This window comes from Mirounga angustirostris, unplaced genomic scaffold (genome assembly GCF_029215605.1).
Source record: "Mirounga angustirostris isolate CCGP_5_RB_7025 unplaced genomic scaffold, mMirAng1.0.hap1 SCAF_6, whole genome shotgun sequence".
Taxonomy (NCBI): domain Eukaryota; kingdom Metazoa; phylum Chordata; class Mammalia; order Carnivora; family Phocidae; genus Mirounga; species Mirounga angustirostris.
Window position 1 is genome coordinate 15,817,974 of NW_026991714.1, and position 20,942 is coordinate 15,838,915.

The window sequence follows — 20,942 nt, forward strand, 5'->3', positions numbered from 1 at the left end:
AAAATAATATTAATAGCACTCCAAGAAGCTGTGGAGAACTATAGCAGAGTCCTGTGGATGGGTGATGAGGATGGGTGGATTCGATCCATTGGCAGTCTATGTTTTGAAAATAATTGGATTTATTCTTTTGTAAACTAATGTTTGCAGGTTGAAGTCTGCACCAAATATGCCTGTGTGAAAAGTAATGGAACCCAAATCACCACTGTGGAAGATACCCCAAGTGATATACCAACACCCACAATTCATGGCATCACTTCAAGGTAAAATTTTTTGCCAGTTAATCTAAAGAGCTGATCATAAACAATGAGAGTTAAAATCAAAGATTTCATCCCAGCAATGACAATCTCATTTACAAAGTTGACATAAAAATCTGTGTAAATCAGGTGGCACTTGAGTGGCTCAGTCAGTTAGGCATCAGACTCTTGATTTCGGCTCAGGTCATGGTTTTAGGGTTGTGAGATTGAGCCCTGTGTTGGGCTCTGCACTGGGCGTGGAGCCTACTTAAGATTCTCTTTCTCTCCCTCTGCCTCTTCACCCCCACCCAAAAAAATCTGTAAATCAAAATTTTTGTATAATTAGGTATTGATCTTCACCGGACGCATCATCTAAGTTTTAATGTCCCTGATTTTCCAGATTTACTTCCCTTTATTTAGTAACCTGTGAACAAATGCTTAAATGCACAAAAGATTTTCTGTATTTAAGTGTGTCCTTAAGTGAATCCTTTGGTAATGCAAAGAATATAATTTTAATTAGATTAACTACCTTCTAAATTAATCTCTTTGAAAAAAATAGATTTACATATATCAGATTGCACTAAAGCTAGAAACATCTATAAAAAAAGAGGGGAGATAATCTTTAGATAACCGTTACCAACTTTATCAGATTCTTGGTAGGATCTCCATTTGTTGCTGAGAAATGGCCATAGTTTGAAAGTGAGTCTCTTTTCAATTCAAGTTACAATAATAGTAATAAAAAGATCTAACATCAAGTTTCCCAAACCAAAAGTGAGATGACAATTTTCTTCCCTCTACATCAGTCTGAGGCTAGAGAAAGAAATCTGAGTGCTCCCACATCATACTTTTTCCCCCACCAAATGTATCACCCTTCACCTTTACACATACACACACACACACATCCCACATACACACACTGACCAAAATAATCTTATAAGAGATTTCAACTCTGAAGGATTCCTTTGCAACATATTAACGTTTCTAGGTCTTTTTAAAAATCCATTTAAAAATATCTGTACTAGAACTAAAGATTAAAATAATTAGAAAAACCCAAGTAATTGAATGCTTAGCTGTTCAGGGCAAAAATTGTATCTTGTCTCCTTGAATACATCTTTTATCCAACACATGATAGATACTTATCTAATTTCAGATGTGCTAATTAATTGATAATCCTGTCAGCAGATTTTCCCCACTTATACACAGAATTGCCTACTCTGCAGAGGCAAAATAGTCAAATGAAAAAGGTACCAGCAGATATATTTGTGGCTGTAATTATATAAAGAGAAAAAGTAATACAAAAAAATGTATAAGGCATGATTTTAAATTTTCAAAGTTCCAGTCCACTGTAGAGACACTGCCCTAAAACAAAAGTTTATAGAATAATGTGAAACACACTACAATATATGTTTATAATATGCAGGAAAGACATAAAGAGAAAAATGCCAAACTCTACCCAGGATTATCAGTGAAGGCATCATGAAAGATGCAACATTTGAGTCCAGTCAAAGAACTCAAGGAAGAATTATAGTTAGGTGGGTGGATATTGTCAAATTTCTTGTCTGTTAGCATCCTCATGACTCAAGCCCAGGTGAATGGCATAAAGAATATGTCTTAAATTACATATTCAGATGTAGCTAAAAATCTGTAAGCTTTATTAGAAATTAAACAAATGCTCATATGTGTCTGTTCCTAGGATACTTTTTTCCTTTAAAAAGATTCCTACAGTTAATAGCAGAAGAAAAGTATTTTTTAGTTGTGGTTGAAATTTATCCTCAAATATACTAAGTTGATGGCAAAAACATTAAAAAGGGTGTTATACAACAAGAACAAGGAAAATGACGGAGCAGACAACAGAAGAGAGATTTCAACACAATTTTGGAAGCAATATTTGGCAAGGAGAAGCAAATGACTTAGTGCAGTGGAGAATATTTTACAACAAAGTGTTGTTTGGTAGAGGGAGATAATGACACAAAACAGACTAATTTGCCCTGCAGAGAACCTCAGTGTCTGAGCACTTATAAACTTTAAAGATAGTAAAGAAGAGGAAGATGGGTTAAGGTTCAAAGCTGGAATCATGGGATTAGTAAAAGTCTGAAAAAAAGTGGTTGGGAACTATAATTAGTCAGGATTCTCCAGAGAAACAGAACCCCAAACTGAAGACCCAGGAAAGCTGGTGCTGTAGTCTCTCAAAGGTTTGAGGGGCAGGGGAGCCAATGGTGTAAGTTCCAGTTCAAAGCTGAGAGCAGAAAACCTATGTCTTAGCTCAAGGAGTCAGGCAAAGAAAGGGAATTTCCCCTTCCTCAACCTTTCTGTTCTATTCAGACCCTCAACTGATTGGGTAGTGCCCACCTACATGGGGTAGGCAATCTGCTTAACCAAGTCCACCATTTCAAATGCTAATCTCCTCAGAAACAACCTCACAGATAAACCCAGAAATAATGTTTATCCAAATATCTGGGCACCTTGTGGCTCAGTCAAATTGATGCATAAAATTAACCATCAAAAAATTCAAGGTTCCTCACCACCATATTATGCAGGCAGATATCTACTTCTCTTGCTCCATCTGGCATATTCCACTCCCAGGAGACCAGAAGTGTATTCTCTGGGGAAACAAACAGAGATTCCTAGGAATTAAGACTACCTAGGTACAGTGGAAAGCTGGGATGCTTTAGCAAAGCTAAAACTCATGATCAAGTGGAAGACTACAATTGGACTGATGAAAGCCTTCTTTGCCTTCCCTGGCACTGTTCTCAAAAACAAATATTGTGAGAAGAATGTTGAAATCTCCAAATATAATTGTGGGCTTATCTATTTCTTTTTTAGAACTATCAGTTTTTAGCCCCATGTATTTTGATGCTTTATTATTAGGTGCGTACACGTTCAGAATTGCTCTGTCTTGGTAAATTGATTCTTTCATCATTGTTTAATATCCTTTTGCTTTCCTGATAATTTTCTCATTATCAAGCATAGTTTGTCTGATACTCATATAGCTACTTCAGCTTGCTTTTGATTTGTGTGATTCTGAGTGATTTTGGATTGTTTCCTGGACATTTTAAATATTAGTTTGTGATAATTTGAGTCCTGTTAAAAATTTGAAGGTTGAAGTTTTAGTTTGTTTCATTTAGCAGGTAATCATCTGGTTAGCTTCAGACTGCAAATTCTGTCTTGCCTTGTGTGCTCAGTGGTTCCAATTTTAGCTCATTTTTCAAAAGTTTTGCTATGCTGCTTCATGTCTGCTCCATGCATGCACCTTTCAGTGGCTAATCTGGTATTTGTTTGGGGGAGTATGTAATGGTTCAGGTCTCAAAGTCTTTGCTGTAATGCTCAGATTTCCTTTGCATGGGAAGCAACCAGGCACGTATAGTTTGAAGTTGAGTCAGGACTTGTGTTGGTTCATACACAGAATTAGAAGATCAGCTAGCTTTCTCTTCTCTGGGATTTCTCCCACATTTTTCAGATCCCTTGTACTTCCTCTGTGGGATTGGCTAGATAAGACATGGTTTCTCTTGGAATTTTAGCTTTCCAAGTTATCTTACATTTTATATAAATGAGGCTGTGTTGGGGGCAATAAGATGAGAGAAAATAGAAGGAAAAACAGGGATACCCTCCCACACACCATTTATGGACCACAGGGGCCCCTTTTCCTAGTTCCTCTGTTCAGAAAGAGATTTTTCTTGGGATTTTAGATTCTCATTTGACCAGGACTGCTATAGTACAGCTCCTTGACTAGAATCATCCTCAGAGCAGGGTCCAGAGGAAAAAAAAGAAAAAAACAAAACAGGGATTTCCCTCACACCTTCTGGGTTATAAGGCCTTTTTGTACTCTGGCCAGAAAGATAGGGCTTTCTTGCCCAGTGCACAGTTCCACACTGGGGCTGCTCTTGAGTTAAAATGGGAAATGAAAGAGGGGAAACTATGACAAATTCATCCTTACATGCTTTTTTTTTTTTTTTTTTCAAGTTTTGGCTCCCGTCCTGGTCTGCCTCTATTGTTAACTTTTCAGAATCCTCGGTTGTTTGCTTCTTGTAATTCCTGCACACTCTTTAGTGGTGGTCAGTCAGAGAGAAATGTTTACTCCATATTGGCCAGCCACAGAAAGTCCCTCTCACCACATATATATTTTTTTAATTCTAATCCCTTTGGCAACCTTATTTCCTTTTTTAAAAAAGATTTTATTTATTTATTTTTAGGGGAGGGGGCAGGGGCAGAGGGAGAAGGAATCTCAAGCAGACTCCCCACTGAGCAGGAGCTCGGTGCAAGCAGGATCCTGAGATCATGACCTGAGCTGAAACAAGAGTCAGACGCTTAACTGACTGAGCCACCCAGGCGTCCCAGCTTTTTTGTTGTTTTTCTCTTTCTTTCATTCTTCCTTCCTTCCTCACTTCCTTTTTTTTTTTTGTCAAAAATCTAGAAAAACCTTGACAGAAATCATTCACAACCAAATATTGGCAAGAAAAATCTTTCCTTTCTAAAAATGATTCATCATAGAAGAGCAACATTTTCCAAAGGCAAGACTCTAATGAGCAGCCATGGGCTGCCAAGCCCTTAATCAAAATTACACTAACACCAAAGCCGTTAGCCTCCTATGTGCATGTTATTGTTTGTGTAATTTTATTATACTTCTGGCAATGTATACTTGTTAGTTTTGTTTTTATTTTGGTTCAAAAAAGTCTTTTTTGTATTAGCGATGGGCAAAATCAAATGAGAAATTCTTCCAGAAAAATGTCAGTAGACTGAGTTAACTTCAATAGCACTTAAAATGATTTGGTTTCTAATAAGACACATATTTGTTAGATTCTCTGTTTATTTTTGGTAGGGCCCAATAGTAAGTAACATTTAACTTTCATATATTTTAATAACATATACAGATAGTATATCAGGCTGTTTGGTTATATGCATGGAACGCATCAACTCATCTTTGTCTTTGGCCTTAACTTATGCCTTCTGACATTTATAGCACAAGCACTTATGCATGTTTTTCCTATTATATATAAACCAAAGACGCTATAGAACACAATGCTGTGGGGAGCCTGGGTGGCTCAGTTGGTTGGGCGACTGCCTTCGGCTCAGGTCACGATCCTGGAGTCCCAGAATCGAGTCCCACATCGGGCTCCCTGCTCAGCGGGGAGTCTGCTTCTCCCCCTGACCCTCCTCCCTCTCATGCTCTCTGTCTCTCATTCTCTCTCGCAAATAAATAAAATCTTAAAAAAAAAAAATTTAAGAACACAATGCTGAAAGATCACATGAGCCCTTCTAGTTCTGTATGCTGCTCCTTCAGAAACAAACTCTGTTTCTACATCACATTTTCTGTACTTGTCATATTATCATCAGCTGCTTCTATATCCCAAAAGAATACTAACTAGTGATCGATAGCCCAGACATGTTTGGCCATGGCCTACACGTGCCCTGGGTAGTTCATTTATTTGCCTTGGTGGATTTGCTAGAGTGGAATTTAATCAATAGTTAATTCATTAATTCTGGTCCTTGAGAATGTAGGGTCTATGCTGGGTGAAGATAGCTGGCTGGCTTTGGCTTGGACTAAAATATGACAAACAAGAGAGCTGACAGCTTCACTGGGTGCTGGGCTGCCTGGAAAGTTTACTTGTTCTCTATATATAGATAAGCTAAAAAAAATAAAATAAAAGAACATAAACAAGAAAGAGATTTTATTAGTTACTGCTAGTATTCCAAAATGCATGATTTCCAGGGGTGAGAGTCAAAGGAGAGCAGAGAAAGAACACAGATCATGTCTTTCATTGTCTTTAATTGGAAACCATGGCAGTGTTTTCAGCTCCAGACCAGTTCAAGGCTGTATTATTGATGAGGAGTCTGTGGTATAATGTCTTTATAGCATTTGCAAATAATTGTTTGAAAATTTGCCTGAAGCTACTGAATGATATAAATGATATTTTTACATACCAACTTTTCAGAAGCCTTTATGATAGCAACGCAGGCTGTGTGTCTTTAAATGAAGGTTAAACCACTATCATCATTTATAAATCCCTTTATATTTTCAAATTACTTAGTTTGGGGTTGAAAATAGCAAAAGAGGTTATAGCTTATGGAAAAAGAATTTTCCTCTTTTTGCCTCATCAAATTTGAGGTGAAATTTTGAGGCCTCTATTTTTTTTTTAGAGTATGACTTTTTTTTGTATTATCAGAGAATCTCTTCTACCCTTAATTTTCCCTTTCTGAGTTTTTTCAGTGACTGAAGTAAAATTTTGTATTTTATATGTAAAAAAAGATTTTTTTTTCTTTTTTTTAATAGAGAGACTGTTGGGCTGTAGATGTAATATGTTAAATCAAGTCGTCTTCACCCGTATTTTAAACTCCCTCCCTCACCAATATGGACAACTGGAGACCTATTTTAATTTGGTTTGGAACTTTCTGTTAGAGTCTTTCTTTCTTTTCTTTTTTGGAAGTAGGCTCTATGCCTAACATGGGCTCAGACTCACAACCCTAACATCAAGAGTGGTATATTCTACCAACTGAGCCAGCCAGGTGCCCCGCTGTTAGTCTTTAAAGGATATGGGAAGACCTCTTGAAAGAGATCATTTGAAGTATATTTACTACTGTTGTACAGATACAATCAAGTCTTATAATTCAGCAATTATTATCTTAATGGCTAGTGAGTTCTGATAACAGACACACTGTTTGATTAAAAGACCTTATAGAATATCGAGCTTTTTCTTAAGACTGCCATCAGTACCCCCCATTTCCTCAGCAACCTCTCTTTCCCAAACTCCTTTAACTTCTGTAACTCTGGCAGCTTCTGCTCAGTCCCTGAGGTAGACTGTGTGGATTTCAGCAAAGTCCAGCTCTTCCTAATTCACTTTGGCCTTTACCTGCCACACTGTCCCCCATGCTCTGAATATTCATTCATTTCTTTCGTTGGGTCCATTCCAAATCCATTTATTCACTGTGGGTGTCCTGAACAGAAAGACTCTCCCTCCTAATCAGGTAGGTTAAATATCACAGTTTGGGTCATTCTGACGTCTTAAAGACCTCTGGCCCTGTTTTCTCCCCACACTCTAGTCTCATGTATGCAGTTGTCCACTGATTTTCTGTAATGCTCTCCGCCCACCACTTCCACCACCTCAAGCTTCAGCAGTTCATTCTCACCTAACTCATCATCTTTTCCAACAGCCATTGTCGCAAATGCACCACCACCTGTGTATTATCACAGACAGCGATCTTTGAATTTTTTAATCCCCTGAGTCGACTAAATACCAATTTTAGTATGTTTTGTTTTGAAGCATCATCTTACATGTGTTCCTCCTCTCCATTTCCACCACCACCACACTGGTTCATGTTTTTATCATTTAAGTTTATGTAACCAGTTTATGTAGCTGTATTAACTCAATGGGATACAAAGAGGTAAAGTCTTTGCTCTTTGCCCACTACTTGCCGCCTTAAACATAATCCTTTGGTTGTCCTCTCCTCAACTCTTGAAAGCCTCTCAGAAACATCTTATGGGTTTTGAATTATTTTTAGTTATGAGTCTCACCTTGGTAATTAAGATTCATGATCAAGTATTAAAAAGTCTTTTCTGTCTCCAGCAAAATATTAAGCTCATGTCTGGTTCAAAGATTCTACCATGTCACAGGCTCAGCTTGATCACACCTTGCCCATTCCCTTCTTCTTGCTCTTTCCTTCCTGTCCCCTTTAATCCAGTGTGTCTCCTCTCAATGTTATTATTTCGCTGCCATCACTGAGTGGCCACCAAAGCCCTCCACGTGTCAGGTGGTACTTTCCTGGACAATTGTGTTTCCCTTGCAAGGTCCCAGGAGGATCTCCACATAGCCAAGTTCCCTGACATGAGGGTTGCCCTCGAGAGCAGATCTGTTGTGGTGCCAACAGAGTAGGACATCCCAAGAACTCATCTTGCTGGAGTCTCCTCTTCCTAGAAGGCTGTCATCATGAGCAGTGTACCTTCAAGCTGGCTCAAGCCTAGCTGGATTGCAGGGCATCTCATGGCTCAGGAGAAGCTCACTGATCTGTGCCATGTGGTATTCTTCATTTTACCATTCCATTGCAGCTGCTATGGATAATACCTAGCCATCAGGATTCTTTAATCTCTCTCTGAAGGAAAGCACTTTTTCTTTGCTTATATAGACTGTCAAGCTCCATGTCAAGCTGTTTCCAACTCCCTACTATCCTCCGGGGACAGCAACAGAATAGATTTAGACATTTCTGCATCTCAGTAAGTTCCAACCATGAGAAACAAGTGCTTCCAATTTCTCTGCTTCCAGTTTCTCTAAGTGACATGTTTTGAATGCCTTCTTTAGCCTCGAGTATGTTTTTAGCGGAAGTTAAGGGGGGATTTGATGTCACTCTTCACTAAGTAAATAACTCCTTTTTTACTCCTTGCCTCAAAAACCTCCAGTGGCTTTCCAACACACTCAAAAACAGATCCAGTTATTTCTGTGTTGGACAAAATCCTACATCATCTGCAAACCCCCATCCCAGCCTCCTGACACCCATCTGATCTTATTTTCCAACATTCTATCTGTTGTGCAGTCCAGTCCAGTCCTGTTAGATTCACTGGCTCTTCAACAAGCCAAGCACATTGTTGCCTCTGTTTCCTCTGCTCAGAAGCTCCTCTGGGCTTCCCACATCCCTTCTTTCAAATTTCTGCATGGAAGAACTGGGCTTTCTCAGACCACCAACCTGACATATGATATACTTATGTGTTTCTTTACTGTCCCTCTTCTCCAAGAAAAATCTAAGTTTTACGCAGAAAGGGGCTTTATCTGTCTTGTTTGCTGATGAATATAGAGCAGTGCCTTGCATATAGGAGGCATTTAATAAATATTCACTAAATATTTAGTGAGAGTTTCTAAAACTCTCCTAGAATTCTGTTTATTTTTGGTTGTTTTAGGTGATGGGTCAATGTTAAAGAGCAGTTTTATCCTCAGAAATCAATAGAATCTTGATGTTCCCTTTAGAAATGAAATACCACTTTTAAATGAAGGAACTCAGTATCTGTCATCCTGTTTGGAGCTGTAGTTCAAATTCCTATACAAGAGGGAAACCCCATTCAACATTCTTTTGTACTTGAGTTACTAGTGTATCTCACTGACATTTCTGTCTACCCCAGGTCTCTTCTACTCTAACCTGTCAGGTTATTAATTCTAATGGGGCTTTATATTCTGGTAGTGACAACACTGCACAATCATACTATTTCACTATCAAACTCAGCATGATATCTGAGGGACTCCATAAACTTTTTTCTTTTGTTCAAATTTCCCTCCTTTATTGCTGTGTAGCTTATTCATTCATCAACTTGGTTACATTACTCTTTGATACACACGTAGGATGATTCCCACCCCTTACTTTTGCTTATGTTGATTTTCCTGCCATTTTTTTCCCATCCGCATTCCCAAATTCAAGTCCACAGCCATTTGTCCTATGAGACCCTCACTGTTTAGTCTAGAAGACAGTGATCTTTGCTTATGTGTTTTTATAATATCTGTAGCCCAAACACATTTAAACACTTGACTTTCCATTGCTGTATTACATTTACATGCTTCATGTATGCATGTTTTACATCAACTATTACCCAAGGGCACACATTTCATCTTTTGATTTTTCACCTATTACAAGTTATGCTAAACGTTCTAATAGATAATTAAATATTCAAAAACTCGATTTGAGAGATGAGAGTTAATATTGTCATCATACAACATTTATTTAATCCTATATTAAAAGTTACCTGATCGTTTGTAATAGCCATAATCTAGAAGAACTTAAGTGTTACATAAATAATTGACAGAAATAACCAAGTTGAATAGAGGGGAAAAAAAGGGTCTTTGTAAACATGATCAGGGTATCTAGATCCACAATCTAGATTGATATCTTAAGGTATAAGAAGATTTTTTTCCTTTTGGCTCAAACATGAACATTTTGACAAAATGTAATAAAATATTAGAATAAAATGTTAAAGAGTGCCAGTGGGAACCCTAATTCTTCATAAAAATTCTGTCTGACCTGTAACATGTTAATATTCACCTGTATAAGGGTAGGTGATAAAGAAATGATTTTTCCCCTACTCCTTTCTATCCTCAATGTTATTTTGTACTTCTCAAAGTAAGAATTGAAAGTGATGATTATTGTGGTGGTGGCCACAGTAGTATATAGTTGTAACAGAAGTAGAATAGTAAATCTACGAACAATGTGACATAATTAAAAAAAAAATAACTCCAACTAAAATGCCCGAACAATCAATGAATCCATGTATCAAAATATGTGTAGATATAGTGGTTTTCATCAGAAACTTTATTAAGGTAGCTTAAATTTTAGTCCCTAGTGTTCTGGGAGTTAAATAAACTCCAATCATGACTTTATGAACAAATCAACCCAAAAAATCCATTCAAGGACTTACAGTTGGTTTATTTTTCTGCATGAGCATACGACCTTGACTAATCTATACCAAAAAGCTTCAGCTTGTTTCCCCAATATTTAACGTTCATTCCTATGGTGTAAGAATGTTTCTTCTATTTTATTTATAAACATTAAAGGAATGAAACCATCAATCCAGTTAATAATGGTGCATATTTCTCAGAGATGTCTTTCATTCAAATCAGCAACCAAAAGATTTCTCAGTGTATTCTCTTTGGTTCTTTTTTTTTTTTTTTTAAGATTTTATTTATTTATTTGAGAGAGAGAGAATGAGAGACAGAGAGCATGAGAGGGAGGAGAGTCAGAGGGAGAAGCAGACTCCCCGCTGAGCAGGGAACCCGATGCGGGACTCGATCCCGGAACTCCAAGATCATGACCTGAGCCAAAGGCAGTCGCTTAACCAACTGAGCCACCCAGGCACCCTATTCTCTTTGGTTCTAATGAGAGATGTATAGGTGTTAAACTCATTACTCTTCTTTGATCATTTACCTTCATGTACCTGTCTCAGATCCTCAAAAGCAAAACTGTTCATGTTATCACTAAAAATATAAGCAGTCTCACTTCACACCTATTCTCTGCTAGAAGAAGAAGTTACAATGGTGTGGTATTCTACATGGTGTTTTCTAGACTTTACTAATTCACCGGCTTTTGTAGAAAAGTCAGACCCTTGAATGTCACTTAAATGTAGTCTTTCCTGTAGTTGAATATGCAGTGATACAAAAGAGGTATCTGGAAAATGTGGAATTAATTTTGAGAGTCAGATAAAGACCTTAGAATAATAATGGTGACTATACAAGTCACCTATGAAACTGTTCTCTTGTAGGTGACATTAATTTCCTATCTACAGAGTCTTATTAGTGAATGTGTTATGTTTGTACCCCCAAGAAAATGAAATAATTTTCTTTTTTTTTTTTAGCAGTCTATTAAAATGTCAAGGTTTATCTTGACTGCTGCTTTTTAATGTAAATGTTTGGGCTTAATTGAATTCCTAATATATGATGTCACTGGAATTCTGATAGGGTCCAGTAGTTTTGCCTGTAAAGATGTATTTCTTCTTAAAATGAAAGATATAACAAAAATACCATTTAACACAGTGACAGAAAAGTGGCCACACAAGTTATTGTAAGATTTTTATTGTAAAAATACTTTAAAGTATAGGGACTAAGTTTCTGTGTGCTTGCTCTCCTCCAAAGTATCTACTGGAATGTATTCTATGTAAAAATGCCCTATAACTATTTCTAATTGGTTAATTGTTATAGTTGGAAGTTGTAGAATTATAAAAATAGAATTAATCTTGAATGTCAAAGTTCCACCCCTTTTTTGAAAATAATGAGAATAAAAATAATTATTATTTTACATTTACTTAGTGTTTTACGTTTAGTAGGCTTTCTATGCCATGCTAAATTACAAGAATATGTCATATCCAAATCTCTGGGGCTTTATTAAAATTTTTAACTATTCTGTTCATAGAGTTTATTTTAAAAATGCTAAAGATAGTACAGGTGTGTAATCTAGGCTGTATCATTTCTGGCAAGTAGTCCTAAGTGCAGAATTAAAGTTCTATAGCATTAACCCGAGAATAAATCATTTTACTCAGGGTTGATTCCTAGGGGACAGCTTGATGTTATGATTTCATTTATTTCAACAAATGAAATACTAATAGATCATTGAAAGTGCAATAAAGTTTTGGTCAGATATTATGCCCTTATTGTATACCAACCTCCCCCCAGAAAAGTATACTCATATTTAAAATGAAATTGTTGCTCAACTTTTAAGAATCAAGCATCCCTGAGAATATGATGATGTGAAGATACTTGTTATGGGAATTCCCAATCCTATATTTCTTACCACAAAACAAACCAACTATGATATTTAAAGAATTATTGGAGGGGCACCTGGGTGGCTCAGTAGGTTAAGGATCTGCCTTCAGCTCAGGTCATGATCTCAGGGTCCTGGGATCCAGCCCCATTTAGGGCTCCCTGCTCAGCGGGGAGTCTGCTTCTCCCTTTCACTCTGCCCCTCCCACCCCTGCTCATGTGCTCTTTCTCTCTGTCTCAAATAAATAATCTTTTAAAAAAAAGAATTATTAGAGGAACAAATCTGTTTGTGTCAGTCAAAAATCAAGATACGTCAAAGTAAAGTGTATTTGGAGGGATTTTATATCAGGTTTATCACTTGATATAATTTATAAATAATAGATTTATCATTTTTTTTTACCAATTGGTAAGTTTTTCCGCTGATAACAAGATTTTGTCAATTTGGGCATTTATTTTGGCTACAAGTAACAAGACACCCAACAACAGAGGCTTAAGTTCCAGAGATCGTAAATTGTTGCTTGCATTGGTTCAGCTGCACCAAATAACATGGTGGCCTCTCTTGGTGATTGTGATCCTTCTCAAGTGGCTGCAAGATGATTGCTATAGTTGCAGGCATCATGTTTAACAGAAAAAGAAAAGGGGCAGGTGATGGCTGTGCCAGGAAAGCTGAAATTGCCTAGGAACCTTCAGGGGCTCCCACTGTGGTTTTCTAGCGCGTATCTATGAGCAGCTATGTGTGAGCTAGGAAAGGAAGGCAAAAGAGAAGGTGATTTTAAGTAGAGATGAGGTCTGCCACATGTTCTAATTTCCACCTTATTTACCACCTTATCATATTACTTGTGTCTTACTTTTCCTAATCCAACCAAATTCTTCTGTTGGTTTTCCTGATTAGACAGAACAACGGTACTTTCTTCTTGTCTCTATAATTTAAAGTGGGAGATCACTGGACTCCTGTCATGTGTTATCCTCCCAAAAGCTACATGGTTTTCATCGATTCTCTAAACATATTTTATGGTCGTGGCATCTATGAGCATACATATATTAATATATATATTCTTTTGCTTCAGCTTCTTAATTAAGAAGTTGTTGACAAAATGGACCTTTTGACGAATCTGGGAGATTAACTGAAAGTACGTGAGGCTGAGAGCACTGATGTTAAATATTGTCTTTTCAGAGGTATTGATTATTCTATCCATTGCAGATCCCTTCAAGTTGATTGGCTGTCTCCAGGGAAGTCAAATGGCATTATCCTCGGATATGATGTCTTACGTAAAACATGGCATTCATGCCCTAAAACTCAGAAGTTGAGGAAGGACCACAGTGGTGAGCTCTGCAAGGCAGTGAAGTGTCAAAAACCTAAAACTATCTGTGGAGAGAGGTGCTATTCTCCAGAAGCTCAGGTATATCTTCTCATATGAGTCAGTGAAATATATTTTTCTCGCTAAACACTCCAGGTGAAATCACTTGCTTCTTAAACCATGGTTTGTCATGATCAATTTTTCCACTAGTCTATCAGGGAAGACCCCGTGGAAAAGAAAGGATGCTTATAAAAATCCTCTCATCCTCACGAGCATCTTAGCCTTCTCATTTTTCATCATCTTCATAGGAAATTATTAGTTTATTGAAATGGTAAGGAACTCCCAAATTTGTATTTGATTGAATGACTTGAATTTTCCTTACAACATATCCATTCAGCTACAAGTGCCTGTTTGTTTACATGACACTGATGAGTAACTGTGAGCAGTACCTTCCATGGTTTGTCAGAAATATTTTAAAATTATGGCCATTTGCAGATTAATGTTCATATTAGTTGCAGTTTAGGAATCAGATCAATAGCACAGCCAGACAGAGGAGTTTGTAAATGGCTTTTATTGACAAATGATGCAGAAAATCCTTACTTTGAAGGTAGGATTTCATCTAATGAAATAATGTTCCTATTTGTCAACAAGAACATCACACATTTAATGACTAAAGCTGTTACTAAATTCAAAAGATTCACTGCAAAAAGACACAGTAATTAAGAAAGTGAGTTGTTGAAGCAATAGGGATCAAAATACAAATTATTATAGCCGACACTGACCAAGCAGTGGCTATCATCTAAGAAATGTTATAAAACTAGCCGTTACTAACTATACATTTTTGACACTTAGGCTCCAGAATTGCCATTATGCCTAACTTTTACATTATTTTAGGCCATTAAATGTACACAATGAATCATGGAACACTACATCAAAAAACTAATGATGTAATGTGTGGTGATTAACATAACAATAAAAAAATTAAAAAAATTAAAAAATAAATGTACACTATCTGATGAACATACCTCCATAAAATAAAATTAAATTAAAGATTTTTGAAGGAAAAAATGCTGGAATAAATTTGCCCATTAAAAATGTTCCTTAGGCGGGGTGCCTGGGTGGCTCAGTCCTTAAGCATCTGCCTTCGGCTCAGGTCATGATCACATGGTCCTGGGATCGAGCCCCACATGGGGCTCCCTGCTCCGCAGGAAGCCCGCTTCTCCCTTTCCCACTCCTCCTGCTTGTGTTCCCTCTCCCGCTGTGTCTCTCTCTGTCAAATAAATAAATAAATAAAAATGTTCTCTAGGAGAAAGAAAGAAATCTTTTATGTATTAAGCAAAGGCTTATTTTTATTTTAAGGATTAAGGACATACACAGGTATTGACAGTTAAAGAGAATAAAGGAAGTCAATTAAAAATCTCTAAAGAAAGCAATTGTTTGTAAATTTCTGTTTAGGTCCTTCTAGCTGGACTAAAATCAAATTAACAGGTGACAGATTAACAGGAGAAAATCAAATTTAATACTGTGCCTACAAGGAATCCACACAAATATGACTTATGCCAAGTGTAGGTTCTGAGGCTACTTTTCAGCAACTATTTAGCATTTGATTTGTTATATATACAGAGTGTCAGTCTCTCAGACCTCAAGTGCATGCAAATAATTATTTGATTGTTCAAGCACATAATTTCTTCTACAGCTCCTGGAAAAAATACATTGTTAAAAGGGCTTTTCAAAATTAATTTCCATGTAAATTTCTTTTTTTTAATATGGTAGCCTATGACATATACATATATATGTATCACACACACACATATATATGTAAATGTTAGACTTTGTTGAGATTGCCTTGTCTGAAGATTGGGTTCGTAAATAAGTGATCATATAAATTATAAGGAAAAGGCTATTTATTAAAAAAAAAAGTTCAATGAGAGATAGTTTTCCATAAATGTATTTTCAAATTAAACAATCATTAAAATAAAAACGTATATATGAAGGCAATTGTTCATTTACAATTCTAAGTCTTCTTTATATTGGGAGCACTGACATTCAAAGGAGAATTCATATTTATAGATTGTGATAACAGAGCACAAAGCATGATTGAAGTCTAAAAAAGCTACATTGTATCAAATAGCGTATATAGAATTTAAATGATGCTGGGAAAATGCATTTTTCAAACTTTTGAATTTTTATCCATAATAGACTACATTTGGTCTCAGGTTAAGGCCTATTAGAATATAATTGTATCACATGAGATATGACGGTACATTACTTTTAATTAAACTGGTATTTCTTTAACCCCAATTCCCACCTTCAGGTTTGTTGTAATGGAGTTCTCTATGACCCCCAGCCTGGGCACCACTGCTGTGAAGAGAAGTATATCCCATTCGTTTTGAATTCAACTGTGGTTTGTTGTGGTGGCCGGATACAAGAGGCTCAATCAAATCATCACTGCTGCTCTGGGTATTACACTAGAATTCTACCAGGTGAGGATCATTTCCAGGTGTGCTCAGTGTTGGGGAGCAAGAATTCCTGTCCTCTTTAAGGTCCTTCTAGCTGGACTAAAATCAAATTGACAGGTGACAGATTAACAGGAGAAAATCAAATTTAATACTGTGCCTACAAGGAATCCACACAAATATGGAAATTCCAAAGGCAGTCAGACAAATGAAGTCTATATGTCATTCTGAACTAAGGGGAAGCGGGGAGGGACCTGGGACATCAGAGGAAAGGAATGTACTTCATAGAGCGATAAGAAGAAAAGCAGGTATTTGGTAATTAAATGTTTGTCCTGCCATACAGATGGGTCACTCAGATGAAATTTATCTCTGCTAATGACCCTTAATCTGGGGAAGACCCCCAATTTGGATTCTTCTATGTAGTTAACGGAAGAGTAAAAGTTTCTCTTCAGTCTGCACGGTCTCAATTGCCTTTAGCTCAAAATAATCTTCTTGCCATTGTGGTCCATCTTGGGCAGCTGCCCTTGGCCCTTACATCAGTAATCTGGGAACCTGAAAAAGCCAACACATGATATGCCTGTCAACTATTTTAAGCACCTCCTCAGCAAAAATTTAATGACTAACACATAACCAATGGCCTGCTTTAAATATCATTTCTTCTTTTAGCTTTGTTGAAATCTAAGCAAGACTAGGTAGGTACTAAAAGAGAGGGAATACAAGGGACTTACAGTATCTACCACATAAGGAAATATTTCAAGACCTGGGAACTCCCTTTATTTTGTGACTTTATTTCATTCACATGGCTAAATATTTTCACCATAAATTCTGTGAATTTCTAAGTGTTCCACTCCATGAAGCCATTCTTCATTTCCTCCATTTCTATTCTGAACTATGCATGCATTGTCCCTGGATGGATTATAAACATAAATTCCATTTATCAGAGACTAGTCCATGTCAGGCTAGGTAGGGCAGAAAGAGGGTTGCTGTAAAGAATAGCAAACAGGGATTTTTCCCTCCTTAACCTTTTTTTTTTCTTGTATTAGCTGACTGAATAAGCACTGTCCAAATTTCAACTACACAAAACAATATAATTGAGAATAAAGATAATAACAGTTGGTATTTATAAAACACAAAGTCTCTGGCACACTCTGTATTTAAAGGTTTCACATATGATACCTTGGGTACTTTTCACAACTATAGGAGACTGGTATTTTATCTAAAGTTTATAAATAAGGAAACAGATTCAGAAAGGATCAGTAACAAAGCCAGATTCAGATAGGTGGGAGTGGAAGAGCTGAAGGGCACATCTCAGTGTTTCTTTCCAAAATCCATGCTCAACACTACTTACTCTTTTTTTTAATCTGTTATTTATTATTTTTTCCAAGTTTTTATTTAAATTCCAGTTAGTTAACATGCAATGTAATATTAGTTTCAGGTGTAGAATATAGTGATTCATCACTTACATATAATACCTGGTGCTCATCACAAGCGCCCTCCTAATACCCATCACCCATTTAACCCATTCCCCCCACCCACCTCCCCTCCAGCAACCCTCAGTCTGTTCTTTATAGTTAAGAATCTGTGTACCCTGATGTTTATAGCAGCATTATCAACAATAGTCATATTATGGGAAGAGCCCAAATGTCCATTGACTGATGAATAGATAAGGATGTATAGAATATTACTTAGCCATCAAAAAGAATGAAATCTTGCAACACCATGGATAGAGCTAAAGGGTATTATGCTAAGCAAAATAAGTCAGTCAGAGAGAGACAAATACCATAAATTTATGCCAGACATCCAGTTAATTCAGGTTATTGTTCAGTGTACCTTGTGTTTGGCATAAATACATTTATCCAAGGTATGTGAATGGAGAAATACCATATGATTTCACTCATATGTGGAATCTAAGAAACAAAACAATAGGGGGAAAAAAAGAGAAAGGCAAATATTTACTCTTATATAACCAAAATATGTTAATATGTGTTAACATAGTTTTTCAGTGACTATTTCAGACTTCTAAACATCTTCATTACCACCACTGGCAGTTACTGGTAAATATCCTGGAAAAGCCATTGACATACAGATACTTTTATAATTTAGTAACTCTTAATCAGCTAGATTTCCCAAGTAAGAAAACACAAGGAAATAAGGATTTTGTAGAAAAGAGTTAACTTCTTTATCTGGAAATCATCATGTTAGGAACTAATCAAATTCTGCCAAATGCTTTACTCTCTCAAAATAGTTTATACTTTGGGAGTTTTCTACTACATTTCCTATCTTCTTTCCCCTGCAAAAAGTTGCCCTGAAAAATATAATTAAATAGATGAGATGGGCATGTTCTGTTGTTCTCTTCTTTCTTATTGTCCAGACCAATGGACCATACCAGGCTTTTCTCTAATTCTAACACAGAACTAAATAATAGTGGCTTTATTCCAAAGTCACATTAAAATTTCTGATGTTATGATTTGCAGTGAACTGTTTAAACTCTGAGAAAATATTCTCTGTCCCTTAACATTGATGAAAAATAATTGGTTGTGTCCATCATGACTATTAACTCTTAGATTTGTCTTTCACCTTTCTCAATCCTAACACAAAGTGTCAGATTTCAAACTAAGAAAACAATCTACTTAAAAAAAAAAGAAAATTCCAAGGTGCCTGGGTGGCTCAGTGAGTTGAGTGTCTGACTCTTGGTTTTGGCTCAGGTCACAATCTCAGGGTTGTGGGATCAGGCCCTGTGTTGGGCTCCATGCTCAGCACCAGAGTCTGCTTAAGACTCCCTCCCTCTTCCTCAGCCCCTCCCTGCCCTTGTGCTCTCTCCCCCTCTCTTTCTTAAAAAAAAAATGAAGAAGAAAAAAATCCAAATAAAATTTAACTCTTTTTTCCTAAAAATAAAATAAGCCATGGAAGTCCAAAAGTCATTTATTGACATTATACAAAACTTTTTAATAAGTAATTTTTGAAACAAGAATTTTCAAACCTTCATGATCTGCATATGACACATGCTCACTCAAACCTCAAACATTTTAATAACTTCCAAACTGTTGAGCATGGTCCATATTTGGATTCTTTTTAAGTAGTTCATTTTTCACAGTATTAGAATGCCTACCATGGTGTCAAGGAAAAAAAATGCAATCTCATGGGATAATCAAAGAGAGTGTTTGCTGCGATTAATCTCAATGTACCTAAATGAAGAGATTATATTGTGACCTCTATCTTCAGCCAATGGTCTTTGTTAACTACTTTAACACTGTTTACATCAAGGAAGAAAGCATAGTGACCCCAAACCCGTCTTGTATCTAAATGCAATTAAAATTCAATCAGTACTCTGTCAGTTCAAGGCTAAGATGGGTATAGGCATTTTGATATTTATAGATAAATCTGAAGTATTGGTTAATAATATTTACTTCATATTTTTCTCACAACTTTCCTTTATAGCACCCTACAACAAAGACTGGCAGAGGAAAGAATGCTTATTCCACTCCCCTTTCTTTATAAATATGCTAATGACCTCAAGCTAAATGTTAATGTGGGTCATTCTTTGATAAGAATAACAATTAACTGTGAAGACTGCATGGTAGCTTTTAGAGAGAAAACATTTTCAAGCCTGTCGTGAAATAGATTCATTTTGAGAGGTTAATGAGAAGGTGACTGATCCTTGTATCTTATGTCTAATAGACCTTTTTTGAGGGAAAAAACTCAGTTTTGTTTCTCATTGATATAATCCAAATCTCTTTTTATAAAGCCTTTTCTTCTGTTAGTGACTGAATAAGAAAATATCTAAACCAATTAATATTTGTTATCCTCAAAACTGGCTTTTAAAAAAAAATGTTGGTTTTCCACAATATATATATACATAGATGTGGACACTATGTTTCTTCTAAACCACTCTTGTCCTAAATGATATTTAATTAACTGGTGCTGCCCCTCTACCATGTGGTATGTTATGTTAAAGAAAGTTTGGGAAGAAGATACACTGCTCTCTGGCTGTTGAGATTTAAAAAATATGGCAACCACATTTGAGACCAAGTTTGAAAATCCTTTTACCCAAAGGAATGTAACAAGTACAATAACTTTAATGGCTCATCCCTCCTTCATTGGCTTCTAGTAGAATCATGATGAAAAATTTAGGATTTTCTTCTGCTTATACATACCATGCTATAAGATCCTTTCACTCTCTCTCGATCTCTCTCTCTGACAAATAAATAAGTAAAATCTTAAAAAAAAAAAAGGAAAAGAAAAAAGAAAAGTGCTCCTGGGTGTCTCCCTCATTTAAGTGTCTGCCTTCAGCTCAGGTCATGATCCAAGGGGCCTGGGATGGAGTCCCACATCAGGCTCCCTGCTCAGCGGAGAGCCTGCTTCTCCCACTTCCTCTGCTGCTCCTCCTGCTTGTGCTCTCTCTCTCTCTGTCAAATAAATAAATAAAATCTTTAAAAAAAAAAAAAAAGAAAGAAAGAAGCCAGTCTCAAAAAGTTACATCCTGGGAGATTCCATTTATATGACATATGGGAAAGGACAAGCTGTAGGGATGGGGAACAAATCAGTGGTTGCCAAGGGTGATGGGTGGGAGGAGAGCGTTACTGTGAAAGAATAGTATGGAATTTTGGGGGGTGGTGAAACTCATTTGTATCCAAATTGTATTTTTACATTAAAATTCATAGAATTATGCACCCCCAAAAAAGGTCAATTTTAAATGAATATTTTTTAAATAAAAAAAATTTAAACTCATATACCTTA

The 20,942-nt window shown here is 36.5% G+C and overlaps 1 protein-coding gene across 1 annotated transcript in view; it reads left to right on the plus strand.

Moving 5' to 3' along the window:
- USH2A (usherin) overlaps positions 1-20,942 on the plus strand; it is a 701,438-nt gene that overhangs the window by 505,926 nt on the left and 174,570 nt on the right. Inside the window, exons 46-48 of the mRNA XM_045876094.2 lie at positions 148-260; positions 13,653-13,851; positions 16,064-16,232. Of these exons, the coding sequence (XP_045732050.2) occupies positions 148-260; positions 13,653-13,851; positions 16,064-16,232 (481 nt within the window). The remainder of the gene's footprint in view (positions 1-147; positions 261-13,652; positions 13,852-16,063; positions 16,233-20,942) is intronic.